This window comes from Cynocephalus volans, chromosome 7 (genome assembly GCF_027409185.1).
Source record: "Cynocephalus volans isolate mCynVol1 chromosome 7, mCynVol1.pri, whole genome shotgun sequence".
Classification (NCBI taxonomy): Eukaryota; Metazoa; Chordata; class Mammalia; order Dermoptera; family Cynocephalidae; genus Cynocephalus; species Cynocephalus volans.
The window spans coordinates 88,816,007-88,838,240 of record NC_084466.1 but is presented as its reverse complement, the minus strand read 5'-3'; the positions used below and the strand labels follow the sequence as shown (position 1 = coordinate 88,838,240).

At 32.3% G+C, this 22,234-nt stretch overlaps 1 protein-coding gene across 1 annotated transcript in view; it reads right to left on the bottom strand.

The window, feature by feature from the left end:
* Positions 1-8,205: 8,205 nt before the first annotated feature.
* The window catches only part of PSPC1 (paraspeckle component 1), a 60,832-nt gene continuing 46,803 nt past the window's right edge, over positions 8,206-22,234 (bottom strand). The window contains exons 7-9 of the mRNA XM_063103279.1: positions 14,881-14,938; positions 11,078-11,247; positions 8,206-9,055 (exon numbers count right to left, since the gene is read on the bottom strand). Of these exons, the coding sequence (XP_062959349.1) occupies positions 8,870-9,055; positions 11,078-11,247; positions 14,881-14,938 (414 nt within the window). The 3' untranslated portion in view covers positions 8,206-8,869. The remainder of the gene's footprint in view (positions 9,056-11,077; positions 11,248-14,880; positions 14,939-22,234) is intronic.

The window sequence follows — 22,234 nt, the reverse complement described above, 5'->3', positions numbered from 1 at the left end:
TATTTAATGTGTATAGCTATGCTACATTTATATGACCTACAAAACAGAAGTAGAAACTAGTTATGATATGTAGTCTTCTTCCATTTTCTTCAAGAAATTCCAAAATAATTCAATTTATGAGATCGGTATTTTCAACTATCCTAGGGACTATCTGATCCAATCATAGGTCTAAAAGTTCATATGAACCCCTGTACCTTAGTTTACCTTACCTCTGACCCTTGTAGCACAAATAGCATGACATACATTAAACACATTATATTACAAGGGAGAAATTTTAAATGTAAATACATATTTTTTGTATTGTACTTCCCGCCCCAAAACTTGGAACATGTTATTTTTCAAAAACTTCTAATCTCCACTTACTAATTTTTAAGAAAACGTAGTAGCTCCAGGTAAAGGTCAATGTAGCAAATTACACAGCAAAGAATAAAACAAAAAACAAGTTGTTCTTTTATTTTTCCCAATTAATCACTATAAATAAATCTACTAGGAACAGATAAAATACAATCTAAAACTTTTATGGCTTCCCTGTAAGGTAACAGTGGGGTTGTAAAATATGCATGTGGGTGGGAAAGGGAACTATATTCCAAATCAAAAGACTTCAGTAAATGTACAGGATGGCAAACAATAAAAACTCAAGGCAATTTCCTTTTCTAAAATGTATCATTTTTTCCTGCATTTGTGCCTGAAAGTTAAGCACTGACTTTTGTAGATATATAAGTCATTTTAGTATCACAGGAGTTAAAATAGTTTTTTTTTTCTTAGTAATTATTTCTTGACTGAAGAATATTAGTAATAAATAATTCAACAGGAATGTTGAAAACTAATGTGTCAAGAAATTAGAAATGATGTAAACTTTTAGTTTTACTCATTAACCTGCATAAGAATTCCTCAGGTCAAAAACAGGTTAATAAACCACCCTGAGGTAGAATAAGTTTCGTTTCTTAATCCTGGGCCTCCAAGGAGCAAGGAGTCTGAGTCTGGAATAGAAAAAAATGGGGGAGGGGTATGGCTGGTACAATGTCAAAAGGGCAGATGGGATGATATCTTTGATCACTGATGAATGCACCTTCCCAGAGCCAAACCCATCTTTAGTTCACAAAAATCACAAAATGCTTGATTTTTTGTGGATTACCTGGGAAAACTGAGAAGACACTAAGTTATATGCCAGGGCAGTCTCTAGGAAGCAGACTGAGAGAGGCTCCCAGGTGACATCTGGATTACAATTAGAAACAAGTCTCTATACTAACAGATATTCTTGGCAATATACACATCAAAATCAATATTCTAGAATTGAACTTCTGAGAAATTAAAAGGCTTGAAATAAGGTGACTGTTTATTTGCACCATCATAGTCACGGCTTTTTGTAAGAAACTACTATCTACACAGCAACTATGTGCTCGCATAATGGACCAACTTAATTTTTTTAATGTACTGCATAATTTTGAATAGACATTGAAATCACGAGACAGTACTTTTAAAAGTTCATAGAAAGTTTGTACTATCTTTCAATTTTTTTTCCCCCAAACTTTCTGAAGTACCCTCATATATACAGCATAAGGTCTCACAAAGCAAACTATAAACTTTTACTGTAAAATTACTTAATTTCCATTTAACTCTTTGATGCACATTATTTTTAAAAAGAATGCAAAGCAAATGAAATTGTTTAATATACACATGGTCTTAGAACAGAATTATCAAATCTTTTATCTTCAATCTAGAAAAGCATAAGATAAGCTCACACAAAAGAAAAGGTCAGGCCATCATTTTATTCCATCAAAATTGCATCATTCCACTCATATGTACTAGGAGGTAAGTTACGACCAGGACAGTTTTCTAGCACCTTCACCCATCAGGCAAAAGCATGTCCAAATACACTGATACAAAAACATATTATTACAGTTTAGTTTCTCATATTGGTATGAACAGATGAGAATTAGTTTAAGGGAAAAATTTTATCTTACAAAAATTTCAAAATAAATTTTTCTATATACCCTCTTCACTTGAACTAGGTTTGTGAACACAACAAAAGCCTAATTCAAAAAAAGCATAATAAATATTACGTATTATGTGGCACTCAGTAGCTACATATCCTCAAAAAGAATGGACTTTTTTGGTGCTTACAATTGGCAATAGCTAGAAATGCTTAGGGATGTTAGAAATGCTTAGAAATGCTTTTGGACTGCCTTAGTGATTGGCGAGGGATACTGCACAACCTGTATTAACAAAACCACACAGCCAAAAATGCTACTGTACCTCTTTTGAGTTACAATGTTTCAGAATAGGCATTCTCAAACCAGCAGCATCAGTATAACCAGGGACATTAATTTGGCCCTACCTGAATTAGAAACTATGGGGTCTGGGCCAGCCCGTGGCTCACTTGGGAGAGTGTGGTGCTGATGGCACCAAGACCACGGGTTCGGGTCCCTATATAGGGATGGCCAGTTGGCTCACTTGGGAGAGCGTGGTGCTAGCAGCACCAACTCAAGGGTTAGGATCCCCTTACCAGTCATCTTTAAAAAAAAAAGAAAGAAAACTGTGGGGTAGTGCCCAGAAATCTGTATTTTAATGAGCTCCCCAGGTGATTCTAATGCAGGCTGAAATTTGAGAACCACTTACTTATAGGGACGTCTATGGATGCTGTCCCTTAATTTACGTGGTTGGTATTTTGACAGGTAGCTGCCCGGTATGGGGATCCAAACCCCTGACGTTGGTGTTATCACACCACACTCTAAACAACTGAGCAAATCAGCCAGCCCTTTAAAAAAAAAAAAAAAAAAAGACTATAGCACCTGGTATTCCCATCCAGGTACTATCTAGGCCCGACCCTGCTTTCTCTTAATTTAGAGGACAAAATTTTTTTCCACTGTTGTATCTTTTTTTTTTTTTTTAAAGATGACCGGTAAGGGGATCTTAACCCTTGACTTGGTGTTGTCAGCACCACGCTCTCTGAACTGAGCTAACCGGACATCCCTATACAGGGATCTGAATCCATGGCCATGGTGGTATCAGCACTGCACTCTCCCAAGTGAGGCACTGGCTGGCCCTCCACTGTTGTATCTTAATCCCTAGTAAAGTTCCCAGTACACAGTAGTACCCTCAGTACATATTACCACAATGAGTTAGTGGATACAGTGAACTCTTCATGACATGACTCCCTGTAAATCTTATATAACTAAGAAAATATCATTTTGTGGACTACCACTCCAATTATCATTATAAATTTGCTTAACTGTTTGCTCCAAAGTAATCCTAATGTGTAAAATACTCAAAAGTCTGCAAATGTAAAAATATTCTAACCAGCTCAAAGAATTAACATAGACTAAGTAACCACTGAGCAAGTCACTACTATTGCCTCCAACAGAAAAGGTCAGGAATTACTAAAAGTCTTATAGAATGACTATGTGAGATAAAGTTTACTTTTTCGTATTACATAAAACCATAAGCAACGTATTTAAATCTAAGGAATGTCTGAAATTTGATACTAATTTACAATCTCTAATAATGTGAAAATACCCCGAGGAAAAATTAACTATAATTATTCTGGCAAAATATATACTGTGACAAGGTGTTTTCTCTATTTTCACATGTGAGATAATATAAACAATTTGCAGAAAATAATTTATATAAGCATATAAAAATTAAAATATAGGTAACTCATAGTCCAAACATGGCAAAGTTAATAGGCATATGATTATATTTACATAGTTCTTATAAAACTCTTAATTCACTCACATTCACAAAACCCTGGTTAGCTGACTAACATACAATGCCTTTTTGCATAAAAGCAGGTAGAACAAGGAAGAGTATATCTTCTAGATCCATTTCTGAGAAAAAACATAATGAATGACTGTGGCTACTCATTTAAGTTTTTGATATTAGATAATACAGGTATAATATCTACTTTATATGAGATGCATAGTAGATAAAAACATGATGTTGTCTGTTTTAACAATAAATAGCTAGAAAAAATTTTAGAATAAACATCAATTTCACAGTCTTCAACACCATCAACAAACCACTTACATAGGGCATTTAAGAAATAAAAAGTCCACTTACATTACTATCAATGCAATGCAGAACACTGTATTTAATGAGTAAACTCAGAAATTCCTTATTAACTAAAATTTATTTTAAAATACAGAAAAAACTAGAAAGAAAAAAATCATGTATTCAAACTAAGTACACTTTCATTTAATTCTACCTAATTCTAAACTTAAAATATTGAAACTGAACTGCCTCCCACGAAATATGGGTGATTTTATCCTACAAGACACAAGTGAAATTTTATATACATGTACAAGCAGAAAGTCATCTCCTTTAAAGTTCATTTTTTTAAACCAGAAAGACAAATTGAAAAAGAATAATTCTAACTTAAGATTTTTTTTAAAGAACAGCCAACAAAATATAGTATATCTGTTCCAGAGGGGGGAGTTGGTACCGATAATGGTGATTCAAGCCATAAAACAATATGCTTAAAAAAGATTTTTTTTTTAATGTATGTATACAAACTGTGGGTACATTAAGAATTTCAGTATCTTCAATCTGAAAATAGGCTAAAGAAAAATAAAATATAAAACAGAAAAGAAAATGTAAACTACAAATTGAACCAGGTAAATAAAAATATAATCAAATAATAAGTTTCAACAGAGAGGAACCCTAAGGGATATATTAATAATCTAAACATGGTTTTACAGAAAAAGACAAGAGGTCAAAATAAAATCTGAAGATAACACAGGTCTCTGGTAAGGCCTTTAAATAGTCTAACAAGTTTCCAACTTCAGTCATTGATGCTGTAATTCAGTAATCACGGAAAAAAATACAAAATATTTTTATAACACATAGAAGATAGTATCCTTAATATTTCTTTTAAAAGAAGCTAATACAATACATAATGCATAAATGCAGAGTTTAAAGATAAAATACTATGAAAAATTTTCAGCAAATCATTATTTCTCCAGACTAACCATTCAGTTGGGAGAGTATGCATACTTCAGTTTACACCACCAGGAAAAACATGTAAAATGAACACAAGAAATTTATTTCCCATTTTTAGATATTTAATAATGAAGGCTGCTGGAAACGAAGTAATAGTCTTACAAAGTGTAAGACTATTCTCAATATATTTAATCATATGATTGGCTTACAATGAAATAAGCCCATACTGGACTATATAACTTAAAAGACAGACTTTTTGATTTGATATGAGGAAATTAATATTCTTCAGTATGAAACTGACCTAAAAAATGTTATTTTTAGAAGACCTGTATTGAAATATATTTAGGAAGGAACATGAAGCCTACTTGGCAGTAGTTTCTCAATCTCCCACCTCCAACCCCCAAAAGTCCATGCCTATAAATATCTATGAAGTCAACACAGGAAAACATGAACAACACTGCTGAATTAGGAGAACAGTATATGGGTGCTCAGTGTCTTATTCTTAAAAATAAAAAGTCTGGGCCGGCCCAGTAGCTCACTTGGGAGAGTGCGGCACTGGTAGCACCGAGGCCGTGGGTTTGGATCCTATATAGGGATGGCCGGTGCACTCACTGGCTGAGCATGGTGCGGACCACACCGTGCTGAGGGTTGCGATCCCCTTACCGGTCAAAAAAAAAAGAATAAGAATAAAAAAAAAAAGTCTGATTTTGTATATCACTGCTCAACTACTTCCTCAGGAAGGTTTTCCTATTTTTTTTTCAAAATGATGTGGCTCTTTATAAGTACCAGCTGACACTCAATTTAAACCCTTTTAAAGCATTTACCATACATTTTGTCAGTCTTTCACAAAACATTTCATGTCAATCACATTAATGTCCTTTTTCTCATTCAGAATCTATGTTGTGATTATCAACTTAACCCCCACTTATTAATCAGTGACTATTAATCATTCACACTGATATTTAGCAACCACTGCAGACTTTACATATAAATGTCAAGTTACTGAAATATTCAACAAACGTGTTTCTGAATAAACAGTAAAAGTATTTCAATTATTGTTTGAGAGACAAGAGTCAAATTTTAATCACTCTCCTTGTAGATAATTCCTGTTTCTATTAAATGGCAATTCCACCTAAAAGAGAAATTTACCCACTAATATCACTGATATTTTAGGATTAAAAATAAATATTTAATCTTTTTCACTGAATGCTCAGCACTGACTTTAGACAGAAAAATCCAAAAGACTCCAGGAAGAATAACAAATTGAATTTTACAAAACACAAGTGAACCAAAGTTCTTTAAAAACTACATCTGTCAAAGAAGAAAAACAATGCATTTATTTTCAAAATAAACATATGGAGGAAGTTCCAAGAAAATATAATGCTATAATAAAACATTTAGGGAATTGAATGTTCTTTTATTTTATGCATATTTATTACAAATAGCATATGAAACCTAAATCCTGCAGACCTTAAACTTGGTATTTCAAATCATGACACAAAAAAACCCATAACATTGTGATATTATAATATTAAAATTGTTTCATATTATCTTTTTATGGAAAAATTATATCATATAGGACAACTTCACACTTATGGAAAAAGCAAAAACTATTAAATTTCCTCTTTAGCTTTATATCTAACACTTTTATATAAATGACATTCACAACTATCCCTTGGTATACAAATTCACAAGAAAAAATATTGACTAAACCAGCCACAAAGTTTCTTAACTATAAAAAACACTGAAAACTGAATAACTAGGAGTTCAGAGATGCTCCACTTGACTGTCACTCAGAAGCTGGCTGTTCCCAGAGTAAACTTGGTTAAGTACTGGAACAAACATTTTCTTGATGCAGGGAAAAAGATGTGTAGAACTTTGTTCTCGGAGCCAGAGTTGAGCCCGGACAGTAGAATGTTCAGGAGATTAAGATATCTCTTTGTGCACTGGCTTTCAAATGTTGTTGAATGAATCATAGAGAATTTCACAACCTTGGCCAAAGGTAGCTTGGCATTAATATCAAAAGATCAAGTTTCTCCCAATCTTAATTCAGCTTTCAAATGAAATACAATGCTACAAATTACCTAAGGATTATATAATAAAATACAGACTACGGGAAAATTAGATTTAAATCCAATAGACATCACTTAATAATTATAATTAACAGTAAAACTCGCCACACCCCAATTAATGTCACAAATTAAAACAAATCCCACTCCCCACCATCTCATACTCATGAGATATGTAATGAGAACAATCTTTGACTATTATTTTAACAATCTCCTAATCATGTTTTCAAAGAATTGCCAAAAACAAAAAGCCTGTGAACAAAGCTAGTTTTAGAAAATAATTCCATCCACACTGTTGCGTCTAAAAAATAACTGAGCATGAAACAGTACATATGAAAAATTTAACTGGTACAAAAGAATGCATATCAATTATGTTTTACAACCAACAGCTTTTATGTAAATTTATTTTTTCCTTGGTCTTTTCTACCTTTACATGCAACATTTTAAACTAACCAAATTTTCTTTCCTTCTAGCAAGGACAGACACCATGGAGAAACAAAAAGGCACTATTTTACAGTTTATTCTAAAACAGGATATTACTTTCCAGAAAGGAGTTAGAAGTATGATACAGTAATACACTGAAATGTTATGTGAGAAATAACTATGCTATGATCAGGGTTGATGTATTATAGATTTATGGTATAAGTTAAATATATAATTCCTTAAATGCAAACTTAAATAAACATGACCAATATACAAATTATTAAATTTAGCTATGACTTTTTTTTTGGAGTAAACATAATGTGATAAAATCTGTTTCCCCCTAGAAGAAAATCAAAATCCAAAAACAGTAATTTGATAGTAGAGGGATCTAATCAGAATCCAATGACCCTAGCCACTCACAAGTTAATTCTCTGCTTTTTAAAATCACTTGAACTGTATTCCTTAGAGACACAGTACTAGATCATCAGACAAATTTTAGTGGAGAGCCTTACCAAACTATGGAGAAATATTTACAACACTGCCAAGTCAAGCCATCTTGTAATACTTCCAGAAACCTGCATTCTCAAGAAATGCGTGATTCACCATCACACAGCAAATCCTCGCTTAACAGCCGACCCAACAGTATTGTTTGATTTTAAAGAATTTAACACTAACTGTACAATGAAAACTGGTTAAGATCTAGATACTGACACCAAACAAATAATGGCAGATAAGAATAAAGATTATTTTATAAGCAAAAGAGAGGTGCCTTCAAACATTTTTTTTTTGATCAAGATTCAAAAGATTTATTTGGAAAAATCAGCACAGGACAAAGGTATCCTTAATAATCCTTCTCAGAATACCTGAATATTCAGAATCTATATGAAATGTTGGCAGCAACTCCGATTTCACAAAACATCAAGTTTATACAAATTAAACTTCCATACCTACCCACCCCCAAATATACTACTCTATCTCCCCCTTATGGACATTAGCTTTCATTAAGTTTCTATCTTCAAGGCTACTTGCACAAACAGTAAAATCATTTTTCTCTTTAAATGGCTGTATTAGTTAAAGCAACCAAAATATTACTATTACAGTAAAGTTTAGTAAAATCATGAGAATACAACTAATAACATTTTTAAATTACCCAAAATGATTTCTTTATTGAGATTAAGTAACTACATAGTTGTCACAGTACTATGGCATACTTATATTTAGCTAAAGTCACAAACACATTTTAACATTCACAATGAGCATCATCGTTACCATTCTCAACAAAGCTTATGAATAAAAGAAAAATACAAAAACCTCAAGTTTAAAAAAAAAAAAATTTTAAGTCTACATACATCAACGATAAAACCATTTCTTTCAGGTAACAGGTAAAAGTGTAAAGGCATACCACTGAAACTTTTTTTCTAAATATGGTGAAAGAAAGTTTAATATCTGCGACGCTTATTAGGGCCCTCAAAGTTGCCCCCTTGATTTCCTCTACCAAAGCCACCAGGACCACCACTCACAGGACCCACACCACTCATTGGTGCTTGAGAGGTTTCAGAACCTGTTCTACTCCCCATAGGTGAGCCCATCTGAGATGGTGGTCCTTGGGAAAATCTATCATTGTGCTATAATACCACATAAAAGTACAGAGTCCATTTGGAACACGCCAAATATAAGTGACAAGAAAAATTGGCAAAATCCCAAGTGGTGGTGTCATGATGTTCAGCAGAAAGTCCAGCAGAATCAGGATCACACATAGAAGGAAGAAAGGAGCAATTTAATTAGTTACTATGTCTTAAAAAAAAAAGAAAAAGAAGCAGTATCTGCAGATTTACATATTGCTAATGCTATGCCCCAATTTCATGAAAAAAGAACTGATTTTATGACATAAGCAAATGCCATTTTAAGCCTAGTCAGTATCATAATACTGCTCTGACCCCCCCCCCTTTTGTTAAGATACTATTGCATTAAACTATGTTGTGTAAGAAAAATACTTTTAAAAAAAAATCAGAAAAATAAAACCGGGGAGCAGCATCACATTCTGTTTTTAAAAGTAAACATCCTAAAAATTTCAACATCAATGCTTTTAAGACAGAAAGCACTAGTACAAACACACGCAAAGAATTATGATTTCAATATAAAAACTATTGAGGTGTTGTCCTTGAAACTATTATTGGGAAAATAGATTGAGATTTTAAAAATTGCTAACTTAGTAATATTAATAATAATAGTACAATTAAACATCTGAATCACATATTTTGAAAAACTTCACAATAATGACACATATTAATCTCAAAGGCTGAACAGAACTCCTCAGATGTAGCAGTAAATAGTGCAAAAAGATGAAGGGCGATATTTAAATAAAGTTTACAATTTCAGGGAGAGGCATAGAAAAATAGGACAGTTAATGTTATTTCTAAGTTACTATTAATGATTATATGCCACACAAAAACTCAGCCTAAGTAGTATAAGTTTTTACTAACTTTCAGGCATTTTACTATAAAATAAAGCCTCCATTGAAGGAAATAATGTACTAACTGCATTATGTGCCATCTATTCACAGCAGATACTATGGCACTGCCTCTATCTTCCCTGTGCGGTTTTAAAAATCCATCTGTTAGCACATATAATTTTTCCAAATTCTTAAAAGACTGCATTTGACATAAATATACTTAAAAATGATAAGCAATGAATTCATCAGTTCTAAGATGCACAATGTTTAACTTCTAATGTCTCTGGATCACGACAGATTTACAACTGATGGCCTGAGTTTAAGTGGCAATGCCTTCTGTTACCAATGGCAACTTAAATTTTGATATGGTAGCTCCAAAACTAACCTGCCTTTTCAAAATATAGAATCAACCAATCTTCCTTTCTAAATGTTATTTAGAACCATTAAAAAACACCAAATGAGAAAATGTTCGGCCAACATAAAGCCTCATTTAACTAGTGACAGACTTTAAGAGAAACGATAAAAGGTATCAGTCTTGCTACTAATATTCAAATATAATAAAAATTACAACTAAAAAGCCTTTTTATAATATTTAACCCACACAAAGATATCTTCACACTCTCAGATCAAGACAAAAATTGTCTACTTTAAATTTAGTAACAAGTGTAATTAGTAATTCTGTGAAAAGAATGCAGCAATGCAAGTTTATATTTTACTTAAAAAAAAAATTTAATGTTAATTATTTTACAGTTATATTCTTTGGAATAAATCATGACAAGTGATCTTTTTACCAAAAATGTTTTTGCACATAACTGGAGTTTTGTCCCCTCCACAGGTAGGAGTCCACATAGGAAAAAGGCATTAATCATAAGATACTTGATCTAATATTACACTGAATGCTGGGAAAGGTGAATACAAATTAAAAGCACTGAATGAAAAATAACTGTAACTAACATATGCATTTGCTATTTACTGGGTACAAAAGCATACCATGGATGATAATCCTAACTCTTGGGCTACTTAGAAATTGTCTCTCATAAATCACCATATAACTTCACAAAATTTCTTTCTCTTTACTGGCTGTTAATCTCTACTGCCAAACAGATGATGCCAAATTATGATAAGTGTGAAGTTATCTTTGGGGCGGGAGTGTATATTACTGAATATAATCAAAATAATGTTTATGATACATTACCACTGCTCCATTATCTGGCATCATTGCAGTTCCCATATTTGCAGCTCCTTCTGGTCCCATGGCAGGACCAGGACCCATTGGTGGGCCAGGTATAGTTCCTCTGTTGTTCATATTCATACCCATCATTGGAGGAGGACCTTGGTTACCAGCAGGTGCTGGGCTAAACGCATCTACGTAAAACAATCTATACTTAGAGCTGTCCTATCTTAGTTTAGTAAACATTGAAAATTTAACAATACTTATGCAATTTATATAGCAAGACTATTATCAAAATAATCTTCCTTCCTTAAGAATGGGACACTCAATTATCAGCTCTGCAATAGAGCATTACCTACACTCTAGAATTTTTGTCCCCAAAACAAATGTTCATAAAATAAATGAGGCAACTATCAATTATTGTAGGACATTTGAGACTTTAACAGTTTGAAAGTTTTAAAACAATCATTATTATTTGCAATAGTTTGCTTTAAACCAAATAATCCCTAACAATAGTGACTACACTCTACCAGTTTAAATGAACAAAGGAACAGCACTTAGAAAACCTCTTTTCTTAAAACATGGCTAGAAATATTAGCACGCAAATATTATTAAGTTGTGAAAGGATATATATAAAGCTCACTGTAACTAACCTCTTGACTTTTATATAGTTATTGAATACCTCCCCAAATTACTGGAGGTACTTTTTATTAACTTTATATTGAAATGTGCAATATAAACCAAAAAAAAGAAACCTGAAACATCATGACAAAACTTATTTTTAAAAGCACCTGCAACCAAATACAGATAATATATTAATATAGCTACCTAGGTTTTTTTTGACATGGTGAAATTCTGGAAATGAGGATTATCAAATATGCTTCAAATTTTTTCATCAAAAAGATATCCATTAATTTAAGTGCAATAGTGTTTGAGCTATAATACTACATAGATGATGGTACCAAATACAATATTTTTTAGTGTTTTCTTTGAAAATTTTTTTGACTTTTTAAGTGCTCATATTTATCATTAAAAATTCATAACAAATACTGATTTCAATTTAGGGATTTCTTCTAGTATTTCATTATGTAGGTCAATTTTCTGACACTCAGATCTCAATTTCTCAAAGATACATTATAAAAGGAGTTGAAGTTTTCATTCAAACACACAACTCTAAATACCTAATACAAGGGCCGGACCGTGGCTCACTTGGGAGAGTGTGGTGCTGATACCACCAAGGGCGTGGGTTCAGATCCTATATAGGGATGGCTGGTTAGCTCACTTAGGAGAGCATGGTGCTGACACACCAACACCAAGTCAAGAGTTAAGATCCCCTTACCAGTCATCTTTTAAAAGAAAAAATAAATAAATAAATACCTAATAAGCCTGAACTCTTTATATGGTCAAGTCCAAGGAACAGCTGAGAGGAAGAAGTCTTACTCCCTACCATTTCCTGGCATCATATTATACTACTCTTTGAAGCCCAACCCTACCAACTTCATAGGAAGAAATTACTTATTTCCAAAATGTTCTTGCTGATAAATCTACACTTTATCTATTCCCTTCATAAGTTTTTTTTCCTCTCTCTCTCTCAAATAGAACATAGCTGTTACACTTAACTTGAGAGTCTGGAATAGAAGTATATAACCGCAGGTATAAAAAAAAAAATCAAAAATAATGTTTACAACTCTCAGTAGTTAACTTAAAGCCTTCTTTTTAAGAACTTATGTCTTCTACCACACAGCTATAAATAAACTAAATTTAAAGATCTAAGAAATGTTAGCATTATCTAGTTACCTGAAAAGCAATTTCATAATGTATGTTTCACTTGGTATACACACTGGTGATACACCAGAAAATCTGCCGCCAAATTCCATCAATGTAAGTTGATGGGATATGATAATTTTTCCTACTCAAAAGCAAGCCAACTGATGGTGGTGATAATGATAATATAGAGTCTCACATGGAAAGAAGTCCCACACTGAATGAAGACTAAAGAAGAGAAACTGTTCTTTAGGAGAGTTAAGTGCTAAAATGCATATATGGTTGTCTGATGAATAAAATGTCAGAACAATTTTTAATTCTCTTGAATTCCTAAGTAAATAAGATATCTAAAGGCATATTCCCATATTTCTTCTGATAAAGCTGCTAATCAAGCAAACAATGCTTTCAGGGTCTCTGCACTATCACAAATGGTTTTAAGTATTATACCAATTTAAAGTGTGGTTCTGAGGTTAATTACAATCTAATAATTGTAATGGCCTTTGAAACTGCCCTTAATCCATAATAACCTCACTCTTACAATCCTTAAAACCATATGGATAATTTTATATACAATCCCAGAATTTACTCTGAAAAAGACATAAATACTAGACCATTATTATACACTCAACTATGCTTCATAATTTAGAAGTTATATACTCTTGGTTCACCAGTTACTTCACATTATCTATTGTAATAACTTTCCGATTAAGTTCTTTATGGCCATGTTTCACGCTTCCTTTGCATACCAGAGATGCTCAGCAACTACTTGCTCGTAGTGACCAAGTAGACAGCAATAAATGACTCAAGATTATCTAATTTAGTGATGTCACAGAACTGGCATGAGAGGTTTATTTAAAAAAAAAAAAGAAAGAAAAAAAAAAGACTGATGATGGAAAATGCTCATTCCACACATTATATGTTTTAAGTTTTATTTCATACACTGTACAGTCATACCTCAGTATCCTTGGGGGATTGGTTTCAGGACCCCCCTGAATACCAAAAACTGCAGATGCTCCTGTCCCTTATATAAATGGGATGGTATTTGGATATTAACCTACGCACACCCCTCCAGCATACTTTCAATCATCTCTAGATTACTTACAATACTTAATATGATGCCCATACATCATTTCATTCACGGAGATTTAATGCAGTATTCGGCGCATGGCAAATTCAATTTTAGCTTCTTGGAACTTGGCAGAATTTTTTTTTTCACCAAGTATTTTTGATCTGCAGTTGGCTGAATCTATGGATGAGATCCCACGGATATGGAGGACCAACTATATGTGTGTGCATGCTATGTATATTGGATGCTATGGTAATGCAATCTTTCAAACAGTATGTACATTTGATTTATATGAAGATTTTAACTTCATGGACAGCTTCTGTGGGACAATTTAATGTGAAAAATTTACATGAAATTTAATTTGATATCCAATTTTTAAATGTATGGCATTTCAAATTTCTAATTTAATAAAACCTACAATGCTCCATACTTATTTTCCCCTTGGTTTATTTACTCAATACTACTTCCCTGACAACCTGGCTATACAAGCCAATCAATTTTAAAGTTGCTTTCTTTAAAAGCTTTTTATCAACTCTTACAAGTTAGCAAGACACATTTCTTTGACAAGTTATAGAGGTCTCAGTTCACTTCTTTGCACAATAATGTAATTAAGAGAAAAAAAGTTAAACATTCATAAAGTTACACAAAATACTAGTTTAAAAAAGAAATTTAGTTGTATTATACCATGGGATGACTAAACTAGTTTTAGGCTATATCAAAACCTGGTTTATAGGTTACTCTCATTAAACCTATCAAAGAATAGCACATCTGTTTGGCCTTCAAATAATCAAAATTAAAATTTTCTAACTAGATATATATATTTTAAATATAATTGTATTTTATTTCAGTTTAATAAATGTAAGAGATTTCACCTTTACAAGTGTTGGTTCCATATTTTAGTTTTTTACTGATAAGTAAATACCACAAACAGCACATACATACAGTCCCCCAAAGAATTACAAGTAAGTTACAAAAGCCTTTTGCTTCAAATCCCTACCTCCCATGTTTATTGCTCCACGGGGACCCATATCACCCATTCTCATTTCCTGTTCTCTCTGTAAGTAAACATAGTTGTCACAGTCAACCTATCGATCTTATGACTTTACATTTCCCATCTAAAAATCAAAAAGAAAAGAGTGAATTGGGACATCACTTTCCATTTTAAAAGGTGAAAATTTCCAACATCATTTACTTAATAAGAACACTGAAAAGAAACTTCAGTCTCCCAGGCTTAATGTATTACAAGTGCTTAGAGCACCCAATTTATATTGCAAGATTAGATTATCAATAAGCCAGATTACATAAAATCTATCACAGATTATTAATGTTTTTATTCCAGTAGATCAAAAACACATGCCTAGATTTAAAACAAAGGAAAATCTAGTATGCACCAGAGCCAATTATTTTTTCCTCCCAGGTCACTGAAGTCTTAAAATAGAAATGACTGTTATCACATTTATACTGAAATGTATTCAAGCACACAATGCAAAAAGCTTTAAGCACTAAGATAAAAATAAAGTTATAATTTTCACTGTCTAAATACTTCATTGTCTAAATACTTCATTCTTGTATTTTCACTCAACTACTCAAGCATTATTCTACCCAAGGCCCATAAATATACCATAAGACTCCACTTTGCACAAGCAGTTATTGAAAGCTGAATGTAACATTGGTTTCCTGTAACTGAGCAAAGGTTTTACTTGAAAAATTGAATGGAAGCGTTATACAGTTTGCAAGTTTTGAAACAAGGCATTCTTAATATTAACTATAACACAATAGGTCATAAAAATGTTCAAAACGTTACAGAAACAGCTTCCTAAACCACTCTTCATTAACTAACAGTTTCACGGAACTAACTTCAATAAAATCTTAGTGAAATTACTCAAGATAACATATTTAAATTGAAATTTCCATTTTGATGTGATGACCACCTTCAATCTCAGAGAAGTATGTTAAATAAGCAATCATGAAAAGCACTGAGACAAAAGCAGCAATGTTTAAATCTAAAGAAAGCATAGTGTACTTTCCAAAAACAATTTCATTAAAACCTAAATGTTTACTTGAAATTCTATTTAATAATATAAAATATTGGTTAAAAACACTTACAAAGCTGGAAATAAAAGCCTATGATGGAAACAAAGTCATTAAACAGCAAATAGCTCCATTAAAAAAACAAAAAACACTGCCTATCTAATCTAAATGGAGATGCCCAAAGGTATGAAACTATACATACTAGTGAAGCTTTCATACTATAAAAACACCATCATGAAGAAATGAAATGCTTTATTACATTATTTAGAAAATTTTAAATTCCAAATCATTCAGAAAGCTATTTTTTTAACTTTCCTAAATACCCCTCTTCTCATAAAACTTTTTTTTTTTGTCTTTTTCGTGACCGGCACTCAGCCAGTGAGTGCACCGGCCATTCCTATACAGGATCCGAAACCGCGGTGGGAGCGTCGCTGCGCTCCCAGCGCCGCACTCTCCCGAGTGCGCCATGGGCTCGGCCCTCATAAAACTTTTGACTATTAATGGTTATTATTATTGACCTGCAAAAAAAAGGTAAATAAAATTGGGTATTGATCAAGCATTATGTGGAAAAAACTATTTTTAAAAAACACTGATCACTACTCTCAATAAACCAAACCAAGCTACCATTTCCTCATCACTACTTAGAACCTATTGATAAAATGAAGAATGTTTCAGCACATCCAAAATCTTCTGTAGTAATAACACTTGCTATTCCAACACCACAGAGTAAAATATATGGCTTTTTAATTTATTTATTTCATGAATTTTTTTTGCAGCTGGCCAGTACGGGGATCCAAACCCCTGATCTTGGTGCTATCAGCACTGTGCTCTAACCAAGTAATTTAAACAGCCAGCCCAATACTTGACTTTTTGAGGGGATAAGAGTTTACTTTATATTCTTACTTTTGGATTTGCCTTCACTATGAAAGGTTAGGAATTCAATATCTAGCCACTAAAAGAGGGTAATTATTATAGTCTAACTGTCTGAGACTTCAATTTTCAAATACTCCTTAACATCCATGAAGAATATCAGAGGCCTATGATTCACTGGCAGGGGAAAGGGACATAGACAATATTTTATATCGTATCTTTACATTTCAGCTTTATATATCGTTTTCTAAAATAACAATATTTAACTTTACTATTCACAAAGTTAATTACTTTCTTTTATCATTACTAAATCCATTTTCATCATTAAGAAAATTTCAGGGGAAACTTAAGGTACTGAAGAGATCTATGGCTTTAAGTCAACTATCCAACAGTGGCAGTAACTTTTTTCTTCCAATGTTATATTGTAAACTAGTTCAAGTTCTAAAATAACTTTCTTTAGATGAGATAATCAGAATGTCTCAGAATATTCCATGCTAGCCTAACACTACATTAAAATAGCAATTCTCAGTGTATAACATTTTTCACTATAATTACACTTGTATTTAATAATCTTGATATCTTAAAGAAAATTACCAATACTATTTTACACAGCTTTACTCTTAAGAAAAAGAGATAGTATAATTTGATAACAGATCATTTTGTAACTATTTTAGAAGGAGCAAAAGAAGTTTTCAGCTTCCTAGTCATGTCTTCAGGTTGCTGTTACTTTCTAGAAATCCACTTCTACATACTTCTAGTAAAATACAAAAGAGGCAGAGATTATATTTAAGGTTATTTTGTAAACTGAAAATAAGACAGTATTTCTCATTACCACTTAATATATCAAACATCAATAAAAAGAATCACTTGAAGAAGTTCACTATAACTCTGTGTCCACCCAAAAAACAATACAAAAGACCCTCCTATAAATTACTTTTAATATATTTTAAATTAGAACTCATAAATAAATGTTTCCTTTTTAATTTTAATGATGCTTTATTTATTATTATACTAATAATCAAGAGTTGTGGTTTAAGCTGAAACAACTTATTTGTAACCAACATCTCAAAAGATTGTAGTGAAACAAAATAAAGCTATTATGAAAATTGTTTCAAATTATTGATACAATCCTATGAGGTAGGTCTAATGTTATCCCATTTTAGAGATGATAAAACTGAGGCACAAAGCTGTTAAGTAACTTACTCAAGGTCAGATAGTGATTGAGCTGGCCTACAAAATTCCGCTAAAATAAGAGTTCATGAAATTTCCACCTTCACAAGGTGCCTTCATTCTTCAAATACAGTCAGTCTAACAAAAGGCATGATTTTTAATTTATCCTTACAGTGTTTATAAGACAGTCTGCTTTTCCATGTAAAGATTTACATAAAGTTTGTTCTCAAATGTACTTAAATTAACAGATGACCAAAAGAGGAAGCAAAGCATGGCTGATTCCCAGAACCACATAAGAAAACAGCATCCCATTATAACAATGACTCTCAAAGTGTAGTCCATGGAGTACTAAGAGTCTCCAAGACCCTTTCAGGAAGCACACTAAGTCACAGCTATTTCAGGTTTTATTAACATTAAGACACAGTTATAATACTAGAATCTATTCAAGCTTTTCACTGTATTGACATTCACTACATTTGATGGTACAAAAGCAATGGGTGGCAAAAATCCCAGTGTTTTAGCACATATCCAGGGTCTTTTTTTGGTAGTAACTGCTGTATTTGTCACATGCATGAAATTGCAGTTTAAAATTTTCAATTATAAATACCTGGAAAAGCAGTAAAATTTATTAATTTTATTAAATCTCTCTCCTTGGGAACATGCTTTTTTAGGGTTCTGTGCAAACGAACAGGATGTATAAATAAGGCACTACTGCTTCTTAAGTAGGATGGTTATTTCAAGAAAAAGCATTCATGTGATTGGGTTACATGCTGAATGAGCCACTTTTTTCATGCAATAAGATCTTTACTTGAGACACTAACATCTGACAAACTGTAATATTAACTTGAGTATTTGGCATTTTCTTGTGAGAACGATATCAAGAAGTTTAACTTTGTATTTAAAAACACATTAACATTTGGAAGAACTGCTTAAATCAACAGATCATTATTTTTCCAATGATTGGTACATGACATTACAAAATCATAGGCCCAAGATATAACATCCATTCAAAGTCCAAGGTAGACCAATGGATTGTAATGAAAAAGAGTACTTTTTAAGACATTACTTCTTATGTGAAAAGGTTATTAATATGCTCCCCCCTTATTACTTATCCATGTTAAAGAATATTTTTCCTAATTTTTTTAACCAAAAGAGTTTTTAGCAGTAGATGGAATACAGAAGCAAATATGAGAAGCCAAACACTTTCTACAGAGCAAAACATTAAACAAATTCACACAATGCATGGCTGGCCAGTTAGCCCACTGGGGAGAGCATGGTGTTGGTAATAAAGGGTTCAGATACCTGAACCAGCCAGCTGTCCAAAAAAAAAGAAAGAAAGAAAAAAAAAAAGAAAAGAAAAAAGATACACAACATAGAACAGTATCATTGTTCTCCCTACATTGAAGCCCACTGTTAAAGACACTTGTAAAAATGTAAAATAAGGCCACTCTTCCTCTACAACACATTGTCTTCAAATGTGTTTTAATTTCTAATATGGCAAATACTGATATCACCTAAACAAAAGCTCTCTGGATTCCTCAATAATTTCTAACAGTGTAAAGAGATCTGGAAGCCAATATGTTTGAGAACCACTGTTTTTAAAGCTCCAGTCAGTGTTCTTCCATGAAAATATAAAAAAGCAGAAAATGTACACTAATGTGATTAACCAAACTAATATTTCCCAAAGTGTGGTAAAAAATGCCACAACTGGCACTTGACATTATTTTGTGTAGAACATAGGTATTTTTCCTTTAATATTTAATACTTAGGGTATCAATCTGTGATTTTAAAGATATTGTGTGGGTTTTTTATGGTAACCTAATTTAAAGGAATTACATGGTACTCAAGTAAGGCAAAAATAAGGTTTAATACTAATGTCTAAACCTTAGAATACACTGAACAAAATAAAAACCGCCTTAACTGTATCAACTGAAACAAAGCTTTATGATCAATGACAGGATATATTCCTCTAGTACTCTGATCAATCCAAACTCTTGTTTGAGTGAACTTAGCCTTAATGGCCACAATCAATATCCATCTTCATTCATAAAAACCTCTCATGTTTCTAAAGAAGCTTCTAAGGATTGTCTAGGGATCACCATGTGTTATTTAGGTTCCATTTCTCAAAAAAAAAAAAAAAAAAAAAAGGTTAAAAATAATAATACAGAACATATAAATCCACTAAGAAATATGTAATTCTAGAGAAAAGTATATTACGTGCTGGCAAAAAACAAGATTCAACCTTCTTATCATTAAATATTACTAAAACTAAACTTCCTAAAAAATAAATTACATTTAGCACTTAATATTTTAGAGTTAACAAACTGCCTTCACTAGAGGAATTTACATTTAAAAAAATAGTAGGAGTATTAAATAATAACTAGTAAAATTTTCATGAGCAAGATTAAACAAGAACTGTTAGCATCCAGAAACACTGGCTAACAAAAACAACATATTTAGACATAAAGAATGGAGCAAAAATCAATTACATAAAATATGAAGAGAACAGGTATAAAAAAAAAAATCGCAAAAGCAATTAGGCCACTTCGCCAAAAAATTACTCATTCACGTAGTGTTAAGATACTGTAGGGTGTACATCCACAAATTAATCTTTTTTTAATAAAAGTAAATATTTTTAAACTACAAAGGAAAAAAACCCCACATTCCCACTGATAAAATTCAAACAATGGCACGTAAACTTTCTAACCTAACCAATAGAGAATGCTTGGAAAACTTAACATTTTAAATTCAGGCAATTAAAAACAATTCAGGGTTAATTTCCAAAACACTGTATTACTCACTGCTAGATAGGGAGGGGGGAAATACTTTAAGAAACATAAGACAACTTAAGTTATACAAGAGTGCTTTAAAATGTTCATGGAAAACAGAATTAAAAGATAGTACGAATCTTGCCATGAACGTTTTGAAGATCCCACATATTAACTTAGGGTGAGTTTTTCCCCCTCAGCCTAAATACATGCATTCCAAAATATCTTTACCCATGTATATTAGGGAAAATATTCCTCAGTTTTATGACTGTTAAAATAAAACTTTACATCATACGTCATTAGGGAATTGCAAATTTAAACACACCTACTGAAATGTTCCAAATCCAAAACACTGAAAACGCCAAATGCTGGCAAGAATCTGGAGCAACAGAAATTCATATTCATTGCTGGTGGGAATGCAAAATGACAGAGCCACTTTGGAAGACAGTTTGGCAGTTTTTTTATAATTCTTACCACACGATCCAGCAATAGCACTTCTTGCTTTTTTTACCCAAAGGAGTTGAAAACTTATGTCCACACAAAAACCTGCACATGGATGTTTATAGCAGGTTTATTCATAATTCCTAAAACTCGAAGCAACCAAGATGTCCTTCAGTAGGTGAATGGATTAATTGTGGCACAGTCAGACAACGGAATATTATTCACCACTAAAAAGAAATGAGTTATCAACCCATGAAAAGACATGGAGAGAACTTAAATGTACATTACTCAAGTAATATAAGCCAATCTGAAAAGTTTACACACTGTATGATTCCAATTATATGACATTCTGGAAAAGGCAAAACTATGTAAACAGTAAAATGATCAGTGGTTGCCAGGGGTTAGGAAGGAGAAATGAATAAAGCAGAGCACAGAAAAATTTAAGGGTGGGAAATACTCTTTATGATACTACTATAATAGTAGATAAATGTCATTTTATGTATGTCAAAATTCTCAGGTACAACACCATAAATTACAGACTTTGGTTGATAAGAATTTGTCAATGCAGATTCATCGATTTTAACAAATACACCACTCTGGTCCAGTATTTTGATAGTGGGGGGACTGTGTATATATGGGGATAGGCATATATGAGAAATCTCTGTACCTTCCACTCAATTTTGCTGTCAACTTAAGACTGCTCTTAAAAAGAGACTACTTAAAAAAAATAAAACTTTATAATGTTTCTTGTAGAATAATCAATTACACTTTAATTTATACTGCAAGTTTTAATCATGAAATAAAATAGTTGTTCCTTGTTAAATATCACATCAGAAATACAGGCAATAACAAACAGAATTTGGGGGACTTACTTGTTCATTAACTTAAGATATGATTAAGTTTAGATTCACTCAACAATGTATTTTTAAAACCTGGTGCAGGTAGCTGAGTGAACAGATTCTGATACTACTGTCAATTTAAACTGAATATGCAGCAAACTTAATGGCTGCTTTTTAATAAATAGGGTGGCTTTCTAACTGAAGCTGAATTAAATGTAACCATATAATCTAG